Source organism: Protobothrops mucrosquamatus, unplaced genomic scaffold (assembly GCF_001527695.2).
Source record: "Protobothrops mucrosquamatus isolate PMUCROS unplaced genomic scaffold, P.Mucros_1.0 scaffold13, whole genome shotgun sequence".
NCBI lineage: Eukaryota > Metazoa > Chordata > Lepidosauria > Squamata > Viperidae > Protobothrops > Protobothrops mucrosquamatus.
Window position 1 is genome coordinate 1,449,753 of NW_015386400.1, and position 23,816 is coordinate 1,473,568.

Here is a 23,816-nt window from a genome sequence, read left to right on the forward strand (position 1 = left end):
AAAATAACAAAAAAAGCTTCTTTCAACATGTAAAAAACAAGAAAAAAGTGAAGGAAACGATTGGTCCATTAGTGGGGGAAAGTGGTAAGAAGGTGACTAGCAATAGGGAGAAAGCAGAACTATTTAACTCATTTTTTGCATCTGTCTTTACACAAAGGGAAAAAACAGACCAACCTATCAAAAATAGTGCCATAAAAAACAGTATAGAAACACAAGTTAAGATAGGCAAGAAAATGATAAGTGAGCACCTGTCCAGCCTAGATGAGTTCAAATCACCAGGACCAGATGGATTACACCCCAAGGTTCTCAAGGAACTGGCAAATGTAGTGGGTCTCCTCAGGGTACCGTCGGCCAGACAGTGCCGGCTGGCGACCCCAAGGGGGAGGGCCTTCTCTGTGGGAGTTCCCACCCTCTGGAATGAACTACCCCCAGAGATCAGGGTGATCCCTGATCTCCCTTCCTTCCGCCGCGCCCTTAAGACATGGTTATTCCAGCTTGCGGGACTGGTCTAGGGGAAAACTTTTAGAGGGGGTTTTAATTATAATTTTAATTAGACCAATTATTAATATTTGCCTTTTAATTAACTTTTAAATTTGTAGTTTGATATTTTGTATTTTTTATCCGGTTGTTAGCCGCCCTGAGTCCGCAAGGAGAAGGGCGGGATATAAATTTAATAAATAAATAAATAAATAAATAAATAAATAAATAAATAAATAAATAAATAAATAAATGTGATCTCAGAACCACTGAACTATATTTTTCAAAAATCTTGGAGCACTGGGGAAATACCAGAGGACTGGAAAAGAGCTGATGTAGTTCCCATCTTCAAAAAAGGGGAAAAAATGGATCCAGGAAATTACAGACCTATCAGCCTGATAAAGTAAATCACAACCTACTACTTGATAAGATAGAAAAATGTGGGTTAGACAGCATCACCACCAGATGGATTCGTAGCTGGCTGACCGGCCGTACTCAGCGTGTGGTCCTCAATGGAACCACATCTACATGGAGGGAAGTGTGTAGGGGGGTGCCTCAGGGTTCTGTTCTAGGGCGAGTGCTCTTCAACATCTTCATCAATGATTTGGACGAGGGGATAGATGGGGAACTCATCAAATTTGCGGATGACACCAAGCTGGCAGGAATAGCCAACACTCCAGAAGACAGGCTTAAGATACAGGAGGACCTGGACAGACTTGAACACTGGGCGCTATCTAACAAAATGAAATTCAATGGTGAAAAAAGTAAGGTTCTANAATGCCTTAGTAAGGCCACACTTGGAATACTGCATCCAGTTTTGGTCACCACGATGTAAAAAAGATGCTGAGACTCTAGAAAGAGTACAGAGAAGAGCAACAAAGATGATTAGGGGACTGGAGGCTAAAACATATAAGGAACGGTTGCTGGAATTGGGTATGTCTAGTTTAATGAAGAGAAGGACGAGGGGGGACATGAGAGCAGTGTTCCAATATCTCAGGGGTTGCCACAAAGAAGAGGGAGTCAAGCTATTCTCCAAGGTGCCTGAGGGCAGGACGAGAAGCAATGGGTGGAAACTGATCAAGGAGAGAAGCAACTTGGAACTAAGGAGAAACTTCCTGACAGTTAGAACAATTAACCAATGGAACAACCTGCCTCCAGAGGCGATGAATGTTCCAACACTGGAAGTTTTAAAGAAGAAACTAGACAGCCATTTGTCTGAAATGGTGTAGGGTTCCTGCCTGAGCAGGGGGTTGGACTCGATGACCTCCAAGGTCCCTTCCAACTTTATTATTATTATTATTATTATTATTATTATTATTATTATTATTATTATTATTATTATTATTATTATTAATAATAATAATAAACCTCAAATATAACTTTTGGAATAATACTCTCTTCAGAGCTTGGGGGCTTGATAGTGAAACCATTCTGCTATATTCCTGTGATACCAATAAAGGAGAATATTTGTAGCTCAGGGTTAAAATGTTCTTATCATATTCTTATGATCAAAAGCATTATTATTTTTCTTCCCCAAAAGATGTTCTTTAGTAGCATTAACGGAAATGGTTTTTTTATCAGACAAGTCTCTATTGAGATACTCAATCATCCAGGTCATGGTTGTTCCAAAAATATTTTTCAAAAGGCAACTGGACTTCCTTGTTTTTTTTCCTTGAAAATATTTCACTTCTTTTCCAAGAAGCTGAAGGAGTGAAGAAGAGAACTGAAACTTCTTGGAGGAGAAGCTAAATATTTTCAAGGAAAAAGCAAGAAAGTCCACTTGCCTTTTGAAAAGCATTTTTGGGACTACCATACAAGTCTCTTCTTAAATAATTCCATTCATCCCATTTCTTTTCCAGGCAATTTGATACCAGTTTTTTTTAAAATACACCTGTCTTCTAGAATTTTGAAAAAGTGATTTAATGAGCATGTGATGTGGTGTATTCAGCAGGGAGTATTCTTTAACACGGGGTATCAACAGAGTTAATTGATAACATCATCTAATAAATTCTTATAAAAATGCTAACCTCTAGTTGGTGTGAAGCTTTTTCAAGATAGCATGCTTCATTTATATCTTCTACAGTTTTTGTAGATCTATAAATATTATATAGATTATACATTAATGAATTCATTTTAAATAGAGAGCTGCTAATTTATTTGGTTGTTACCTACCATAACTTTATATGCAAAATGTTAGAGCTAATCTACAAATCCTAATGTTAAAGAAAATTTTAGAAACAAAATTTCCACTTATGGCTAAATAAACACTGAGAGGAAATGGGAAAATAAATGCCATTTACAAAATACAGAATAACAGAGTTTGAAGGGACTTTGGAGACCTTCAAGTCTAATCCCTGCTCAAGCAGGAGACCCTATATAACATTCTGGACAAATGGCTGTCTAATCTCTTCTAATTTGAATTAGTCTTTTTTTGTTAAATTTGTTAAAACAATGAACAAATGCAGTGGAGGGGGGGGAGAGAGATTGAGATGAGATTTGCTCTAAAGGAGCCCTTATGTCAATGGAATTGTGTCTGCCTATTGTGGAATGAGCTTGGATTCACAATATTAGGAGGTTGAGAATTTTACAAACTGGAAATACAGATTAAAATAACTTACTTGTTACTTTTCACATTATCTGCATAGCTAAAATGCATTTATTAAAAATAATAACTGTTTTAATACAATTTAAAAATTATTTCTTCTGATTTGATAGGCAAAAAATGGACCTAGAGAGGAACCACTGATAACCTGGAGAATACAGATTTTACATGCAAAATGCTTCCAGTTCAGTCCCTTGGAATCTCTGGTTTGTATAAAAACTTTCTTTTCTGGAAACCACCAATCAGAGCTAACTTAGCTACCTAAATAAATACCACGTCCTCATCAAGGAATTTATAAGTTTATAAATATAAAACTTCATAAATATATAAGATTACATATATTGCCTAAAATATATACAGTTGAGGTTTATTATTCTGGTGATTCTAGAAATTACTGTATTAATTTTTCTTTTTCAATTCAATAGTTGCTTGTTTTTCAAAGATGTTGAATTTTTTGACTCTCTAATTAGGAAGGAAATGGACTTTTAAGCTTTATTCCAAAAATGTACATACATAAAAACTGCCTTGAATAAAAACATATGGTCAAAATCCATCCAAAGAAGTATCAATCTAGATAGAGTTTGTGCTTGTTTTCAGCAACCAAAGCCTGGAACTATTTGAGACATCCAAGAGTGTGTGTTATTTTACACATATAATTTGCTCCTTAAAAGCTTCTGTTTCAATTAAATGATAAATAATACATGTGGCATAATCCAAAACTAAATAGGATTAGAACTGAGTTACCATTTCATTGCTAGTTAACTCCATTCTTTTTCTTCTTCTCAACTAATAAAAGGATAACATAGTATTTGGAATATATACTGTATGTTGTTGAAAAAAGTTGGCCTTCAAATATCGTGGTCAAAAGTGAACAGATTCCAGCTGAAAATGGACACGGGGAAAATCCCATGTGGGCTGGAACCTAACTTTTGGCTTACAATCTAAGGAACCATTAAACCAAAATGTTGTTAATTCTTCACTCTATAATAAGCAGGAGATGGTTGGTTGCCTTCTGTTTTTTTCTTTCTTAGGAGCTAAGAAATATTCGCTAAAATTGCTAATGGGGGTAAAAGTGAATTAAGATTCATTTCTAAAACTTGAGATTCAGGAATTTTGAAGACTAAGAAAAAAACATCATTTGTGTTCAAGCTGGACAATTACTTGTCACTTATTACTTTTATTACCTGATGTCCTATAGCAATGTATAATAAAATATGCAACTGGGTAAAATATTAAAATATCAAATATTAAAAGAAAACTATCAGTAAAAACCTGCATTAAAATGTGCTGTGTACAATATGTGGTGATAAAGTGATTCAATCAATAGCTTAGGTAACAATAGGATGTTATAGATTTGATGGTAGGAGTGATGGTACGCTATTGGAAGAACGAATGGGCAGACCGAGGATAGATCATATTGAAGAAGGTCTGTCTCCATGGTAAATAAAATTCAACACTGATTTGATGGCACATAATCAACAATCAGGTATCTGACCCTGCAATCCTTGTAAACAAAATTATGACACCAAAAAATCATGATACTATAAAAAAGGAAAAGGGCAAAAATCATTAAAATTTATACAAAATTGACAAGTTGGAAAAAAAATCAAATTCAGGTACTGCGAAGATTTCCAACCTGAAGGGATCACAAATATTATGAGAAAATTCTGCCATCTGTAGACTAGTTCTGAAAGGAAGCATTGCAAAATCCATCTTGTGGCCTTATTCAGCCCTAAATTGCCTTACCAGCTGCTGCATTTCAATACTCATACAAGACTGAAGATTTTTAAAGATGTTGCATGACCGAAAGATTGCAAATAAATGTACATCCATCATTTGATCGGAGTTGCCAAACAACAAGCCGGCAAAGAAGCAACAAGGAATGAAATGCATTCCTTCCTTTCTTCTGCATCTACAAAGACATGAAGAATTTTTCTAAAAAATAAAACCTCTTCCTTCACCAGTTTCCTTTGTATAAATGTAAATGTCTAACAGCTGCCTTGGGTACATAAAAACAAACAAACATTTTAAATGTGTAAAAATATACTATAATATGATGTACTATCAAAGAGATAGTAAAATCTACAGTCTGTAGGAATCTTACCAAGAACACAGCAAGCCATTTTGAAAGAAGATATTGACAACTGTGTTCTGATGCTTAATTACTACAGCCAGCAGCCAGAACTTTAATTCAATACATACAATATTCAGCTAATTGGTAAAATTAAACTTGCTGTTTTCAGGCAGAAATGTATCATATTTTTAATGATTGCCAAAAAGGCTAGTCAAGAAGTCTGAAATACATTATTATTGTTTTTTCTTATGTTCAGCTTCTGTGAATGCTCTTTTTTTCCCTCAAGGAAACTATTTTTGCTCAGCTCATTGCCAAAAATAATTACCTGGCACCTTGCCTCAGTGTGCTCAGTCTGCTATCTGCCAGTGAAAAGAAATTCATTTTATTAGCTGTACAATTATTTTTTAAGGTAGCAGTGTTTACAAATAGTATTCCTCAGGGAGTTTTGCTTTCACCTACCTCAGGTTAATCGAGATGGGCATGCCAATTGCATAGTGGGTTTTCTTATAGCTTACACTCCTCTTTGCTCCTAAAAAGCTACATATGTGGATCAGGGAATTTTCTGTGCCTGAATGGAAAATCAGTGACTCCTCTATGGATGTGTAGAAATGTTTTCCAGTTGTGCACAGGGATCTCTGGATCTCAGCCTGACTTTTCTACAAAATCTCCTGAACTGGAATTTGTTTTTAGACAATTGCAAGAAGCTGCTCAATGTATTTTCTGTGGTTTAGATAAAAGTGCCAAGTCAGAAAAAAGGACATTCCCTGCATTCTCTAAAGCAAGATAAATACAGAAGAGAAACCTAGATGAAAGATGGAACTGTTATCTATGGCTCAAGCCAGATTCTTTGGGTTTTTGGCAAATTTTGTTGAAGTTGGAAGAGTCAAAGAGCTACAATCTTTTCCGTTAAAATTTGGAGTATATGGTGGGGTTTAGCATACCTTGTTTATACATTTTGAACCTTCAAAACTATCTATTTAAAAATGCTTTAATGATTCCTTCTTTATAAATTGGCTGCAGCGCCACTTATTTGAAATGGCTCATTTATCACTAAAAGAGCTGTAGGGCACAGCTTCTGTTGAATTGCTCCAACAAATCTACAGCTTGGTGGGACAGGCTTCTTTTTAGAAGACTAAAAGATATTCAGAACATGCCAAGTAGAGGATGCCAACATACAGGTTTTTTCTCCCCAAATGTTCCTAATTTAATTCCTAAATTAAAACGCTACCAAAGAGGAGACTAACAACAATAATCAAAATTATTGTCCCTTACTAGGGATTAGACTGGAAATGATGTGTCTCACATATGCTCTTATTGCTGTTTACTTGAAACCTGTCCTCTAAATTCTACTCCAAAAAGAAAGTTGTTTAAAGATGATATTTATGCAAATGTTCTCTCCATAGAATTACATCTGTAATGGCCTATCTGTCTGTGTAAATCAGTTTTGAGCCATACTTTATTAATTTATTCATTAGAATAGTTTATATGGCCCCTCTTATTATACAAAATAATCCTAGACAACTAAGAAACAGGTATACAAATAATAAAATAGATAAAATTATTTAAAAGACCTCTGAACATACCAGCAATGTCAAAAATGCTGGTCTCACCTCATTATCCTGGCCCAAAACTAGCCAAGTCTTAACAGCTTTCTAAAAGAAAAAATAACATGCATGCAAGCGCATACACACATCCACACACTCCTCCTCACACACATGCATCTCAAGGGAGAGGCTGTTCTATATGGTTGGAGCAAGCTTGGCAAGTGCTCACTTCTTCACTCTTATCAACATGTAATAGAAGGACAGCATTTAAGAGAGGGGACCTGGAGTGAGTCCACCCTATCTAATACAGAAGAATCTCTTGTAAACCAATCTCCAGGTATGTTATCATTAAAAAAAATTAATGTTAAATGTACTTGTCAGCTTGTCAGTGGAAATATCTGTGATAGCCAAGAGGCTAAACCTGACTGAAACACAGAATTTAGTCACAGCAACACAGCTTTCATGAAGTATTTGGTATGTCTGTTATATATATATATATGATTTTTTAGTATAATAGCAAAATCTAATGCAAACTAAACTTAAAGAAAAGAGAAGAGAAATAAGTAAGGAAAAAGAAAATAAAGAGAGAATAAAGAAATAAAAATATAATAAAGAGAAAAGAAATATACAAAGAAGTGACTTCCAACCTTCATTCCAAACAGTATAAACAAAGTTAGTGACTCTTTATCCCCCCTTCACAATTACCCCTTCATCCCATATCCCATCCCTTATCTATGGACAAATCCATAAAGCATAATATTTATGGTATCAGCAGAAAATCTATAAATGATTGCCAGAGTATAACATAACATGTTAAACCAACTTTATATTCCTTCTTTTTAATGGTAGTACTTGACTTACAACCACAATTGGGACCAAAACATCCATCGTTATGTGATGGAGTTGTTGAGTCATAATTTTACAATCTTTTTTGCTGCTGTCATTAAGTGAATCACCACAACTGTTAAGTTAGTCATGCAGTCATTAAACAAATCCAGCCTCCCATTAACGTTTCTTGTCCAGAGCCCATTGGGAAAGTAATAAATGTCAACCACATGATCCCAGCACACTGTAACCATCGTAAATACATACCAGTTGCCAATTACATGAATTTTGACCATGTGACTACAGGAATGTTGTGAAGGTCATAGGTGCAAGGACTGGTAATAAGTCACTTTTTCCAGCTGTTGTAACAGTCATTATATGAATGGTTGAGGGTTGAGGACTACCTGTATTTTTACAGACTTAATCTTTAGTTCATTCAAATATTGTGATAGAATTTTTTTCTTTTCATTTCTTCTTTGTCCTATTGCACTGAGGCTTTAACAAGATTCTTTTATAAATATAATAGGAAAAATTGTCTAGGATGCTCCTTTGGATTATCATTTATATTCCCCTTTTAAAACTTCAGCCAATTTCTTTTATAGATCCAGTGTCAGCCGGCCAGCCAGCCAGCCAGCCAGCCAGCCAGCTAGTCAGTCAAATGTCTATTACAATGAAAGACCACTACAAGCTGAATCATTTTTTGAGCTGTTAGTTGTAAATCTACTTTTGAAACCATCTTTATCTTGTCAGATAAAATTTGTTCTACAATTCTCATTTTTTCAATAACATCTACAGTATGATTATAGAAGCAGATAACATTATTGACATTGTTAATATTGTGGTTACTAATTCCTGACTGCATTATTCCAAAGTCTCTTTTAGCATTTTCATTGTAAAACTGTTTCATTGAAAAAATCCATTGTAAACATGAATGTTATAGGTTGTATCTTTTTTCTTTACTTAAAATTTTTAATCCCCAATAACATCCAGTTTTCAAATCATGAAATTGCTTTTCTCTGTTGTATCTTCCAAAAACTTAAACAGATTTCCTCCTACTGAGTTCTTTATAACTAATTCCAAAATCGTATTATAAAAGTTTCAATATTCTAAATTTATCTGGACTCTTAGTTCATTTATAACATTCTATGATCAAAATTTTATTTACACTTTTGCAATTTATTTCAGATTCTTTTAAGTTCTTAAGCTTATAATTATTATTTTTGTTCAGAACTGAAGATAAACCCACTCAATGAATAGTTTTCAATTTTATTGTTCTGGGAGTCTTTAATAGCTTTAAAATAATAGACAATTTTGAAAGTGATTAGAAAGTGTGATTTACAAATGTAGTGTCCTTTAAATTAAAAGGCTCCACTGTAGTTGCAAGCAAGAAGATTAACCCCTTTATTTCCCAGTGTTCAAATTTGTGGAAAACCACTGTCCTATAGTCTCCTTGTAAGAAACACCTATCCAGAGTACATGTGGTCAATCTTCCATCCTCTCCTATCAGGAGAGCTTCCAAGGAACAAATTTATTCACTGGTTCCTTGATTTTTGTTGTGTTTGTTGGCTCTTTTTTCAGAATCATCTTCAATTTACCATACATCACTTGGAAATCGGATTTGGAGAGCTGATCTTGAATGCTGAGATCAATATTCAATAGAGATGAATATTGAACTGGTTTAATTAAACATGTGGTCAGTGACCAGACTTGGTCAGTGACCATCAACCTGTTTTAATGAATATGGAGTACTGGGTTATATTAGACAGATTTCTCTGCTCATTGAAGGTCATGAAAATGGGCATAGTGGTTTTATTTCTGGATAGGCAGATTTAAATTGCTTAGTAGTCACAAACCATGATCCTCAACTACCGGTACTAAACTAATCACTATCTACAATGAATCTAGCGATAATGCAGACAGTAACATGCCAGTCATGGTATGAGTATTAAAAAAAGGAATTGGGTAGATGAAGGATGAAAAACTAGGAGTGTTATTCAAGACACCCTAATATTTAAAGGAAGCACTAGTAAATTACCAAGAAGTTGCCAAAAAATACCTTGTTGTAATACTTTGTACTGTTTTCCACCATACTATAATTGTGCATCAGCTGCCCCCCAAAGCATAAGCAATGATAGAGTTCTATCTTGTAAAAATAAAGCAAAATTTGTCTTCTGTCTTCATTGTGAATCCTTTATGGGAGACTATGAGAAAAACCCTAGGATGTATTATACATTTGAACAAAAATATATGAAAACATAGAAGACAAAAATTCTCTGAATTATAGCTTAACGGGTGACTGTACCCAAACATATATAATGCTCTCCAGAAAATGTGAAAAGGATTTGCCACTGCCTTCTCTAGGGATAATTTCTTGACTTTCTAGTCTAAGCTACAACCCCAGGATTTTTCTCATAGTCTCCCATCTAGGTATTAATCAAATGTTACCCTGCCTAGTTTTTTTAAGATAAGCCAAAGACATTTGCTACTGCCATCTACTGAATCCTGAATTAAAAAGAGTCTTCATAAGGCATGGTTATTCTGTGTATAATTTGTATTCTTCTAGTTTTATTGCTCCTTCAATTCTTGCAGCCAACCATCCATTGCACAGCTTGATGACAGATCACTGGTACTTATCAATATAGTTAGTACATACAGTAGGACAGCAGCACCACTATCTGTCCATTATTATGCAATGCTCATAACTATTGGTATGTTTTATTTCAAAAAAGGCTCCCAAATTATGTGTAGCATCCAAATGTAACTTTTTAAAGCAAACAAAAGAAGGCATGAAAGTGTTCAAATTAAATGTTACCTATACAAACAGGTTCATATTCTACTCTATTTGAAATAAATATGTACTGTAAGCTTGACTAATTTCCACAAAATTAAAATAATTCTTTCTCATACCTTGGTGAAAGAGACTTAAGATTAGCCCACATATTAAAGATCAATTCTCAAACAGCATGGAAAATTGCCATCCTATCTGGTGCTAGAAATTGAGATTTTCAGATTTTAAAAAGTTTAAAAAATCAGTTACATGTATACTATAAAAGTCCATTTTTCTAATTGAGAGTAGGATAAAAGGACTTATTCGTTCTTTTGAGTCTTTCAAAGTTGAATGTTATGTGACATGATTTTAAGCCTTTGAGTCAATTATAAAATTCTTTTAGAAGTAATTATTTATATCTATTCAGATGTTCAAGTGTGATAATATTGTTATGAGATAAAGTACAATATAATTTATCTAATTTACAATGGAATGAGGAATTCTGGGAGATAGCAGGGCCACATATCTTATTTTTGTTTTTTTCTAGTTACATTGCAGAGAAAAGGTAAAAGCTAACATAAAAAGTATATTATATTAAGTATAAAATGCCAAGTAGATAAGCACAAAGGGAAAGCATTGTAAGTACTGGGATAATTGTGGCCCACAAGCAAGAATATTGTGTAACTTGAATTCTACCGTAGAGAAGGTCGTTTCTGATAGTCATTTACCTAAGTGCATTGGACCACCAAAGATGAATGAAAGAGTTAGTTAGGCATGTTGGGAGGGGATATTTAAGAATCAGTACTTGGATCTCCAGATAATACCAGTTCTTTGAACTAGCCCTAGAAAAGACTGGGAGCCAGCCACTGCAGTTTATGAAGTTCTAGCATTTTAAAATATACTGATCAATCTAAATTAGTAATCTAATAGCCTTAGTTTAGCTTATTGTAATTTTCAAATTATTTTTAATAATACAATACATTAAAGAAATACCAAGAGATTATAAGGATAAATAATGCTGTCTGTCTGTCTGTCTGTCTGTCTGTCTGTCTGTCTGTCTGTCTGTCTGTCTGTCTGTCTGTCTGTCTGTCTGTCTGTCTGTCTGTCGGTATCTATCTATCTATCTATCTATCTATCTATCTATCTATCTATCTATCTATCTATCTATCTATCTATCTATCTATCTATCTATCTATCTATCATCTATCTATCTTACCTTCACCACTCCATTTTCATGCATAGTAATGCAATTGTTGGGATCCTCTGACAGTTGATACAGTGCTTGTGCAGTAGCTCGATGAACCTCCGGATCACTTGATTTCAGGTAACGTACCAAAGGGGCAACAGCTTTGGTATCTCCAAAACCAATCCTGTTACTTCCCCACATGCAGCAGCGAGAAATGGCATCAGCTAAATGCCGTCTTAATTTGTCATTGTTCTAAACCAAGAGGAAAAATAAGTTATAATAAAAATGCAACCCGTGATGTCTTAATGGGAGACACTTCACATAACTGCAACTATTAAAATGAAAAAAACTTAAAAAGAAAAAGGGTTGGTTTTTTTGTTCTCAATACTTTATTGGTTATTAACATCAGTTTTATATATATATATATATATATATATATATATATATATATATATATATATATATATATATATATATATATATATATATATATATATATATATATATGACCTCTGAAAAATTATATTTTTATCAGAACATGCAGATTCTGAACTAACATTTTATTTTTAAACTGCACAAGAAAAGTAAAAAATGACATCATACAGCGTTTTCCAGAATATTAGCAACAAGAACAAAGTTTTACTTACTGTATTTGCTAATTTGGATAATAAAGGAACAACACCATGATCTGTTATAACAGCTAAATTCTCTTCATCTTTTGCTATGTTAGTGATAGCAGCACACACACTTGCCAAAACTTCTTTATTTTCAGATTTTAAAAGATTAACAATTAATTCCAAACCACCAACAAATGAACGAACCATTTCACCAGCATCCTAAGTAAAAAGCAAGACAAATTATAAAATTTTATTTCTGTGAGCAATTTTCAAAATTATAACTAGATCTCAGCAAATAGGGATGATAGAAATATCTTCGTAGATGACCAGGTTCTTCTAGCATCATGGCAGAAATCATTACTTTCTACCCTCATAAGTATAGTAGCTCAATGTACTTCACAATCACACCTCTGGATTGCATGTGATTTGTGAGACCAGATCATTACCAGCTACTGCTTTTCAAATGAACATACCATGAAAAACATACTTATTTGCCAAAATTCTAAAGTGTTGTATCTCTTTCATGTTTCAGAATCATAATTTTACATCTCATATTAGTCTGAACTCTTATAAACTAAATGCTGCTTTGAAAAGGTACACTATTTATAAACATTATACCCTTACAGATAAAAGCATACCAAAAAAAATCAGTAGTATTTTCCATTTGGAGCATCTTAGAAAGCTTAAGATGTCAAAGCCAATTTATCAACTCTAGTTGCCTTTGCCCAAAAATGTGATGGTGTGACTGTGCAAATAAACCTGAGTTACCAAGAATCCTCTGTGGACTGTGATTCCTTCTGGAGAACCTGTCTTTGTCCAATTCCACTGCCTACCATTTTAAAGGAAACCATTTTAAAGTGGATAGGAAAAAGAGAAAATTTAGTATGTCTTTTCTGCATTTCATAAAACACTGTTATATAAGAAAATGAGCTTATAATATAAAGTAAGTAATTAATATGTGAGCCAAGCATCTTGGAAAAGACTATATACACATCTGAGGAATGTAATTCTGAAGCAATATTTTGTTAGTCCAGTCTGATGCCATACAAAATGAGTTCTATAATGAAGGTTAATATTGTATACCTGTAAAAACTTCACCATTATGAAATATGAATACATATAATTTAATACTAATGGAAACATTATGGTAAATATTTTATGTAAAATTATAGGGAAATATTTTAAGTTTCTTTAAGATTTAGTACAGTTGCCACAGATCAGAACAACACATTTTCATTCTCTTGTCCTTAAAAATAGTATTGTTGGGTAACAACAGCTAAAAAGGAATATATTAACGTAGTTCATTCATTGTCTGTGTTATAGCTTGCAAAACTAAAGCCGATTTTGCTTAGAAAAGGCTCAAGACAGAGTTAATCTGACATATATATTTCTCATCTTTTTATCATTGGTTCAATTTATCCTATATTTATTTTAGTTATTTCTATATATTCTAAGTCCCTGGAACAGCTTAGAATTTCATTTTTAAGTAAACCAATATTCTCTTTCACTATAAGCCTGAATTAAAAGATTTCTCAATTAACAAGGCAAGAAGGCTATTACCATACGATCAGTCAAGATCCTCAGTTTACAGCCTTTAATTTATTAAATTTAACTATTGTTTTAAAGCATCTTTTTTAATGTTTTAAAATAAAAATATTTTTTCTATTACTTTCATATACTAAGAATCAATTGAGACATTTATTTCAGTCCCCAAATAATTTATTTTGAACTAATTTGCCAGCCGTCCATAAATATACAAATTCACCTATTAATATTTTATACCAATAAACTTTAAAATATAGGGTATTTTCAGTATCCCAAATAATATAAATAGGGGTTTTTATGGGATGGTTCTGACAAAAACAGGGAAATTAACACAAAAATATTGGCATAGGAAATACAAAAAACAATTTTACCATAAATATTATGTATAACAACTGTCTAATGTTAGATGAGATTATGTCTAACAATAGTGAGAAGATAAAAAGAGATTTTTGAGGTTAGTTAACATTTTTCAGATAAGAAGAACTGAAGAAGACTTAATCATGGCAAGATGTTACTCTTTAACAACTTAAATTTCAGTCACATGGGGGATAGCAAACAAGGAGAAGAACAAATAATTTGAAAACTCTATCAGAAGAAATATATAAGTGAAGTAAGATAAAGTATATTTATTATATACAATCAGCAGTTATCTGATGGAAGTATAGTTCGCTGAGATTCTAAGAGCCCAGTGAAAGATTAATGTCTTGCTACTGAGTTCCTTCATGAATCACCTTAATAGCTGTTTATTCACAAACAAAAATATAGTACTGGTTGCCCCTAACTTCACTTCGCTTAAAAGCACATATGCTTTTAATAGTTTTAACCACAGAAATGTGTATTTCTTTCATAAGCTTTAGTAATCAGATTACAAATTTATTACATTCTCTATCTGTCAATTACATGTGTTCAGGTGGTCAAATATAGCTCTTCTTACCACAAACTAGATCTTCATTCATAGCTTTATGAAGTATTGAAGATCTATAAAGTTAAAGTTAATCTAACTGACTAACTAACTGTTATGAACTGTATTGTATATGCAGATTGTGATAAATTTCTTTATTTTCTGAAATAAAGGTCTTTGTTTAAAATTCATCATATTGCTATCAACATTCTATGCAATTAAAAGTGCCTGAATCATTTTGGAACCTATCAGTCTTTGTTTGGGATCCACATGGCAACCTTCTTCTAACAAGGTAGACTTTGTAATCCCTGAATGTTTTTTTATGTTTACATTATTCACCACAGGGAATAAAGTAGTATCATGAGTACAAATTGACTTTCCAATATCAACAGAGCTCAGAACACTTTTCACTGCAATTCTTCATAATTATTTGCTTAGATTGGCTAATATACTTCCACTCTGTCACAGCAATTACTTCTACCGTTATGGTTTGTAGCTATTGAATTAACCGGCTAATTAATCTAAATCTACTTCTGTTAAGAAGATTCCGTTGCTCAATACTGCTCTTTAAGTACGCGCACACATGCACATACGCACACACTTAATTCTGATATATACCACTGCAAAAAAACAATAATTAGCACCATGCAGGAACAACATTTGCCATGATGTACAGAAATGCTCTTCCATTGCCCATGCAGTGTGCCTTTTAATTCCTCAATGCACCAATGCAGGCAGCCAAGATACACCTGGATCAGCTTGACTGTGATGAAAGAGGAAAGCTTCCTCATAAATACAAAGTATCATTTATTATAACACTGGCTGTACTCCCTAGCTTGACATTAAGGAAGTGATCCTGTAAATTAATCTTAGCATCCGATAACTTCCACAAGTCAATTCTGCAACTTTTCATGTTTTCTATATAATCCTACATTCAAAGTTTTGAGATCTCTCAATTCAATAATATTGTCTGGGATGATAATAAAATCTTCCAAAGATGGTTCATTTTCAACTATGAATCAAAGAGAATAATCTTCTATATAAATAAAAATGTAAATGTTCATTTGTTCAAAATCTTAAATCTCCAAAAGTTCTTCACCGATTGCTTTGAAATTTTGACACAACGTTGCATTCGAATACGCGCGTGTTTTTATATACCTTTTTTTCCATTTAACCAGACTGAGCCACAGCAACGCATGGCTGGGTACAGCTAGTAATTACATAAAAATTAAAAAGAGGGACAAATGATGACAACTATAGATACACTAACTCTAGTGATTTCCCATAGAGTTATGCAAACATCCTAAATCTTTAAAATATCAAAAAAATTAATAGGGCAATTCTGTTATAATTAAGCCAGTGCAAAAGCAAGCTGTTTTTTTTTAAATTTCTGATGCTGAGAAAGTATATCCCTCCGGTATTGCTAGTATCTTCCTAAAATCTTTACTCCCTGCTGTCTAAGATAGAGTAGGACAGTATTAGAAATGGCAAAATCCTTGTATTAATGCAGAAGCAGCATAGATTTTACTCTCTATTTAGTAGTTGAGGGATATTGGAAAATGTAAACATCATATTCCTTGCTTATTTATCAATTCAGAGCTCTAAAAATAAAGAATATCATACAGAAAAGATGAGGAATACACAAAATACAGAATATACAGAATAACAGGCTATACATTTTTAAGAAAAGGATAAGGAACATGAAATGGATGAATCTGGATTGTGTTGCTATATTTTTGACCCTATTCAACCCAACTGTTGATATTGCTAACCTTAAAGCAAGTTTTTAAAATGATGTCTTTTAAAGAAAAAGTAAATTTAGTCTTTGTTCATCAAGAAAATCAATTCCTCCCTTTCCTTTTTGTACTATCTTGGAGCATTTGACTAGAATTCAGGTTTAGGTTTCAATAGTTCTATAATGTTTGGCACTCAGTGGGCAATGCCTATAGAAAGCAAACTGCATATTCCTGTCTAAGATTAGTGATAATTTCCAGGTAATAAGATAAACAAACCCAGTGATAAATTCCTGTATTTCCCAACAGATATTCTGCAAAGTAAGTCTCTACCTTAAAAGATACAATTTTCATATCTAGCTTCCATTCCCAAATTCTGGACCCTTCTATAAGGCGAGGGCAGTGCTGATACATATTGGTATAAAAGTTATATGTTTTATCTTCAGAAGTTAATGAGCTTCAGAGGAAACATAATAAGGCTAAATTTGCTGTATTTCCTCAGCAAGAACTCCCAATTCATCCCATGTTCAGGGATTTCCACTCTCCTCCTAAGCAAAAGAGCCAGTTTGGTCTAGTGGGTAAGGCACTAGGCTAGAAAGCAGAAGACCATGAGAGCTGGTTGATTTTGACCAGTCATTCTCTCTCTCTGCCCAGCCCACCTCACTGGATTGTTGTTATGGGGAAAATAGGAGGAGGAAGATGTGTTGGATATGTTTGTCACCTTGGGTTGTTTGTAAGAATAATAAAGATAGGATACAAATAAATAAATAAAATCCCATGTACCTTTAACTATTTAATCTTTGCATTTCCTCCGATGGGAGGAGCACATCTGCCCTGCCCTCGGGCGGAGCATCAGCTAGCCACTACATTGGACAGCTGGAGCAAGTGCCCGCCAGCTTATGGAAGTGGGAGAAACATGTAGAGTACCACCCAACAGTGTGTAAACAGCACTGATATTTGGGGAAGAAGCCAACAGGCATTTCAACATACCTCGTCTTTCGTCTTCAGCCTAACTCATTAAACATTACCCTTGTTGACTCTGGCATGGTATTAGTTATATTTTGGCTCCCTTTTCCTAACCTTGTTCAGTTTCCTTTATGTGTATCTGGTTTATATTAATTTCTCATCTTCTTTTGTGTCATCACACCCTCACATTTCCATTCTTCCATCCAATTGATGTTTCACTGTGTCTTTCCATCTCCTATTACTTGGAGGTGGTGCATGTTTTATCAAAATTCTGGTAATTATTCTTATATTAAAGAAGCATATCCAATTCCTTCAAGTGTGTGTGTTTTTGTCTTGCTGCTCATTTCCCTTTTTGTCCTTGCCAAATTTGCTATGCCTTATTTGTATTCTAAATAGATTTCCCCGCCACCCTATATGTTCATTCAGTATATGGGTAAACATGAACAGATGAATAAAAACTAAATAAACTATTTCCTGATTTGGAAGCATATTCTGAATTTGGTAATCACAAACCTTTCAAACTAGAAGTCAGCAAGTTGGTCAAATATTGTTCCTTTAGGGAACGATAAACTTCCTTCTTGTTAAAAATTGTGGTATGAATCAAAATTGGATATTTTGATATCCAGTTTTATTTTCTCAGTGATACAGTCATGGTAGAAACCTAATATAAACTAATAATGTGATCAATGCAAGAGAATGCTTATAGATGTAACACTCTGACCAAGCCATGATCAACAGCTGTATAGACTTACCGGTAACTTCTATTTAGGACATATTAAAGATATAACCAAAGATTTCATTCACATGCAAATCAATTGCCACCCATATAAAATATGTGCAAATCTAAAATATAGTTCAGAGGATTCTTAGAACATATGTGACTAATACTTTATGTCTAATCTATTAAGCAGAATAAAATTTGGACATTATTGCATGTATTATGTAATATGTAATGCAATAAATGTTTAGAGAAAAAAGCTGAGCATCAAAGCACACCCATGTATCTCCAATATTATGCAAAAAGCATAGGAAAAAGTATGTACATATCAAAGTACAAAACAACCTAGATGATACCAATTCATACTTTGGACATATATATTAGCTCTTTCATTCATTCTGTCATATAATTGATCCTATATTTATATATTTCTCACAACGTGCTGATCCATAGAGTGGCTGAGGGTTGGACAAGGCCACACTTGGAATACTACATCTAGTTTTGGTCACCACGATGTAAAAAAAGATGTTGAGAGTCTAGAAATGGTACAGAGAAGAGCAACAAAGATGATTAGGGGACTGGAGGCTAAAACATACAAGGATCGGTTGCTGGAATTGGGTATGTCTAGTTTAATGAAGAGAAGGAGAAGGGATGACATGATAGCAGTCTTCCAATATCTCAGGGAATGCCACAAAGAAGAGGGAGTCAAGCTATTCTCCAAAGCGCCTGAAGGCAGGACAAGAAGCAACGGATGGAAACTGATCAAGGAGAGAAGCAACTTAGAACTAAGGAGAAACTTCCTGACAGTGAGAACAATTAACCAGTGGAACAACCTGCCTCCAGAAGCGGTGAATGCTCCAACACTGGAAGTTTTTAAGAAGATACTGGACAGCCATTTGTCTGAAATAGTATAGGATTTCCTGCCTGAGCAAGAGGTTGGATTAGATTACCTCCAAGGTCCCTTCCAACTTTATTGTTGTTGTTGTTGTTGATATTAAATGGTTGACAACAACATTTCTCCAGAAAATCATCTTCATTCAGTTCTATTATCCTTAATTTTACAGACACACATCTATTTTTCTTTATTCATTTAATTAGCTAATTCATACCCTTTACTTCTTTTATATCCAAGACACGATATTCCATGTGCTTTGATCATCACCAGATGGACCTACAAACCCTAATCTCCACCATCCATCATGACTTTGATTAACTGAGGCTTTCATGTAGTATTTATTAAAATAGTAAAAAATGTAGACTTAATATCCAGTCTTAGTCACACCTGTCCCACATGTAAATTTTCCCACTAAAGTAAGGACAGTACAGGTCAGTTTCAGCACATGTAGCTTAGAACATCATTAATACAGACAAAGCCCAGTTTTAATGCAGATATGTTCACGTTATTCCATGCAAGTTAAAATCCCTAATCTTGGAAGTCAATATGCTATTGTCTGCATCTCACCAACTCAGAGGCACACAGAGTGCACTGACACGGTAATTTCGCAATAAGGTGGGTTAAAAATCTAATGTGAATCTTTAAAGTTTAATTAAGTAGCAAAAGAGATTTTTAGCTGTTTCATCTAATGTAGCTAACATTTTAATATAATTCTAGGGACCCTATGATTAAAAAAACAGTATCTTGGAGAGAGATGAGGAATCAAATTTTTAAAAGGAGAAACCAATATTTCAAAATAAGATAATTAGAGGCAGGGCTTTTTTTCCTCATAGAACGCCCAGAATGGAGTTCCGGCACCTTTTTTGGATGGAACCTTGTAGGGTAGGCAAGGCAAGTTGTATGATGTGTGTGAGTTCCGGCACCTTTTTTTTTTTTTAGAAAAAAAACACTGATTAGAGGTATGACCAAAACACAACAAAATAGAACTCTAACACTGTGATTGTATTCATGTAGCTTAAAGTTGCATCTGCCTTTTTGCAGCAGCCCTATTGTATTACTAACTCATATTCTGTTTGCAGTCACTTCTGTGACATTTATTAGATGTCCTATTACCAAGCAGGTATCTCATATCCTGTATCTGTGCATTGATTTTGTTTCCTAAGTTAAAAATGTTTATTTTTCTGGCAAATTATTATATTATTTCAAAGCCATTTCTGTAATTGAATATTATTCTGAATTTTATATATATATATATTTAGATTATTAGCTATCTTTCCCCTTTTTTAACCATCTACATGTTTGATAAGGATTCATTAAGATAATGAACTAAAATATTGGCAGTGGGTGCTATTAGAACACAAAGACTTGACTCTTGTGATACACTCAGTATTTTAATAACTATTTCCAGTTTGATAAGACACAGCTCACCCTTGCTATGTAGCCAATTAATTGTCATACCATTCAGCCAACATTAAATAACTTGCTAATCAGAATATCATTGATACATTGTCAAATGCCTTGCTAGAAAATAGATAAACTTATTTTTGGGTTGTTTATTGTGTAATTCACAATATTTGGTGATTGTTTAAATTATAATTTTAAAGTATTTATTTACCTTTGCATTTTCAATACAAGGACAAATAGCCCAGGCTGCACTGGCCTGAACACCTGGGTGAGGATTTTTCAACAATGACCATAATAAGCGAACACCATCCAAGCGATCAATTATCCTATCAAAGAGAAATATGGAAGATATTTAACTGAAAAATTAGAAGATATAAAATAAGTGTTTGATTAATTAAATGATATCTTATTTATCCAAGTTCAATTTATTCAATTCAATCATTAAGATCATGGATATTCTTTATGAATGGATTTATTATAATATTTTTTAAATAGAAATAAACTTAATTTTTTATAATTGGATGACTGTATATATATCATTTAGAAATATAATTGTACATATTCAGAAAAATATTTACTTCGTATCTGATGGGTGAGATATACAGTTTCATAATATTTTGCCTTAAAAATGATTCGTCAAGAAAATAAAAATAAAATAAATGGTACGATATAGAAGGACTCTAGTAAACTTTGCAAACAAGCCATGTGACTTTTTAACAAGCTTTATGCAAAGTCAGACCAAAATTCAAACATACTGGTTTCTTTCATATAGCAATAAATACTTTCCAAAACAAATATTTATGCCCAAAAGCTATGTATTTAACTCTATATTGAGTCTATGCTTAATTTATTTAACTTGCTCTATGACATATTTTAAATATCTATGTGCTCACCTAACATTCAGAATGAAAATGGGTCACACTATCACAGTGCACTCTTTGTTGCGTATGAATAACATACAACTTGTTTCTCGTGCATTCCCTAAGACAAGACTAACACTGAATACTCTGTTATAATTGCTTAAACATACTGTAATCAAAGTATCTTCATGTCTAGCTGAAAAATGAATTATCATCAGAGCCATCTTTAAACCATCTGTCTTATGTTTATATATCAATCAGTCTAGGGGATCATAACTTCATATTAAAATCCACAGAGTACTTTAAAATAGAAAGGAAGACCAAACAAAACTTAATATCCTTTACAAACTTAGTTTTGTTCAGGAAGATATGCAAAATTCAAAGCAGATGAGGTGAAGATAAAGAAACTCAAGCACACTTTGATTTATAACCTCATGTTTAATTCTAAAGTTTGTCCATGCCTCTAATTGTGAATACATTATTTTGGAAATAAAATAGAGATTTTACCTATGTGGAAATCAAACAAGAACATCTAATTTCTTTTCATTATGTAAAATGAGTTTGCAAGGAATGAAAAGCACAAAACCAGGCTAGTACATAATCATACAATTATTATGATCCAGCTAGAATGCTTTAGGAAACACAATTTTGTCTAATATAACTGCAGCGTTACTTAAATCAATACAACCTGGTTATATAACTTTGCTTCCAATATCCAGGTAATTTGGAAAAGACTAATATTAATTTGTTGTAGAGGACTAATGTCAATTTCAGACATTACATAATGCAGACAAATGTATACCGCCAGCATAGATAATGCAAAAAAAAAGGTTCGCTTGGAATGTAGAAAATAAAATTTTAGACTAACAAATAAAAAGTTGATAGAAAAAGAATGAAAAGCTATTTAAAAACATGTGATAGAAGGATAAAAAGGAACATTAAAATCTATATAATGAATTCTATTTTCTAGTCCAATATTTCAGATAGCTTGATAATATTTTTCAAACATTTGTATATTTTGTAACATTTACAATCAATACACACGCACATTCAGTAGCATTTAGTTTCAATCTGTTTAATTATCTCTCAAACCATCCTACTTCTAAAACCCGGATCTTAGTTATAGCAGTTTAGAATGAGACAGCCAAGCCTAACAATAATCTGATCAAGATCTCTCAACAAGGCCATGCACGACAGTGGTTTACAGACTTATATGCCTTCTAATCAAAGATTTGCACAATATCAATTGCACCATACTTCTACTTAACAAGGTAAAGATTTACTTTCTTGATTTTAACTGTTTAACACATCTAGTTACAGATTTGAAATATTCTGTTGCTATAGTATTACATTACTCTGAATTTGTCTTCCTTGTTTCCACTATTTTCTATCCACATTTTCTACTTTCATTATCTGTACAAGTTCATTTGCAGTCAACTCTGAACTACAACACCAGCAATTCTGAATAGGATTCGCATCTCACACGGCATCTGCCGGGACTCACTGTATAAATGGGGCATCGTGTAGATCACATTGTGACCTACTATATGCTAAGGGCATGTACTGGACCAGTATCTTGATTTTTTTCATGTAAACAATGCTGCACTTTAATGGTTAGCCGGCCTAGACATTGGTATTAAAACATAGATCCTTTTAGCATTTATATTTTATTGTGTTTTACCAATCAAGGTGAAATGTTAATATATATTAGTAGTCCATATATGATATACCATAGGCTAAATAAATAAAAAATATATATGGTCAGGTCAAGTAAGATATTCAGAATCACTTCTGATGAACCTATTTTTCTGTTTTCTACCAATCCCTTATTGTTTTAACCATAACACTCTCTTTAAAGTATCATTTACTCTCCATCCATTTATCAAGACATGAGTATCCTGGAGGTCTAATTCTTAAGAGTCTCAGTTCACAGAGGCAATGGTAAGAGCCAAAAGACTGAAAGGATAGAACCACAAGCTTGCAATAGAAAGACATTTTACAAATAATGGTTTATGCTGGGCTTGCTATTGAGACCAGCAATAGAATCCAGATGGTTTAGAGTGGAAGCTCAAGTCCTGAATTGTCCAAATGGCCTGTTAGAGATAAACCAGTGCTGGAAATAATATCTTCACCTTGATGCTCTTATGACCAGTTGCCAGAAACATTGACTCATTTTCTAGCCTGATTATTTGGATGCAGACCCAATCTTTGCACTCTGGAGTATGGAACAGTTTTGCTACCTCAGCTGACTCTTGAACTGCTAACTGACCTTGTCTTTGCTAAACTCCTTGGCTCATTGTTGTTTGACTAGGAGGAAAGCTTATTCATTTTCATTTATTTATGTCATAGACCAAATTTTTAAAGAATATTTTCTAGGAACCAGAAAAAAAGAAGAAAGGAAAGGAAAGGAAAGGGAAAAAAATCTTTAGATGGAATCTTGAAGTTTGGATTGTAATATTGAACAGAGTCAAGAATGCCCTCTAAAAGTTAGCAGGTGATAGTGGCTTGTAACCCTGCCAGCTTCCTTACTGATTTTCTACGGAAACTCGCAGGAAAGAGTGCAAATTATGATTACATGATCATGAGGTGCATAGCAACCAGTCCTAAGTGCAAACAGGTTGCCAAGTGCCCAGGTTGCAATCATGTGACTGCAGGAACCCTGCAATGGTCATAACTTTAGACAAGGATCATAAGTCCCTTTG

At 33.5% G+C, this 23,816-nt stretch overlaps 1 protein-coding gene across 1 annotated transcript in view; it reads right to left on the bottom strand.

Annotated features, from left to right (window-relative positions):
- Positions 1–23,816, bottom strand: part of ARMC4 (armadillo repeat containing 4) — a 75,742-nt gene that overhangs the window by 7,925 nt on the left and 44,001 nt on the right. Inside the window, exons 17-19 of the mRNA XM_015810654.1 lie at positions 20,466–20,580; positions 12,123–12,311; positions 11,506–11,727 (exon numbers count right to left, since the gene is read on the bottom strand). Coding sequence (XP_015666140.1) covers positions 11,506–11,727; positions 12,123–12,311; positions 20,466–20,580 — 526 coding nt within the window. The remainder of the gene's footprint in view (positions 1–11,505; positions 11,728–12,122; positions 12,312–20,465; positions 20,581–23,816) is intronic.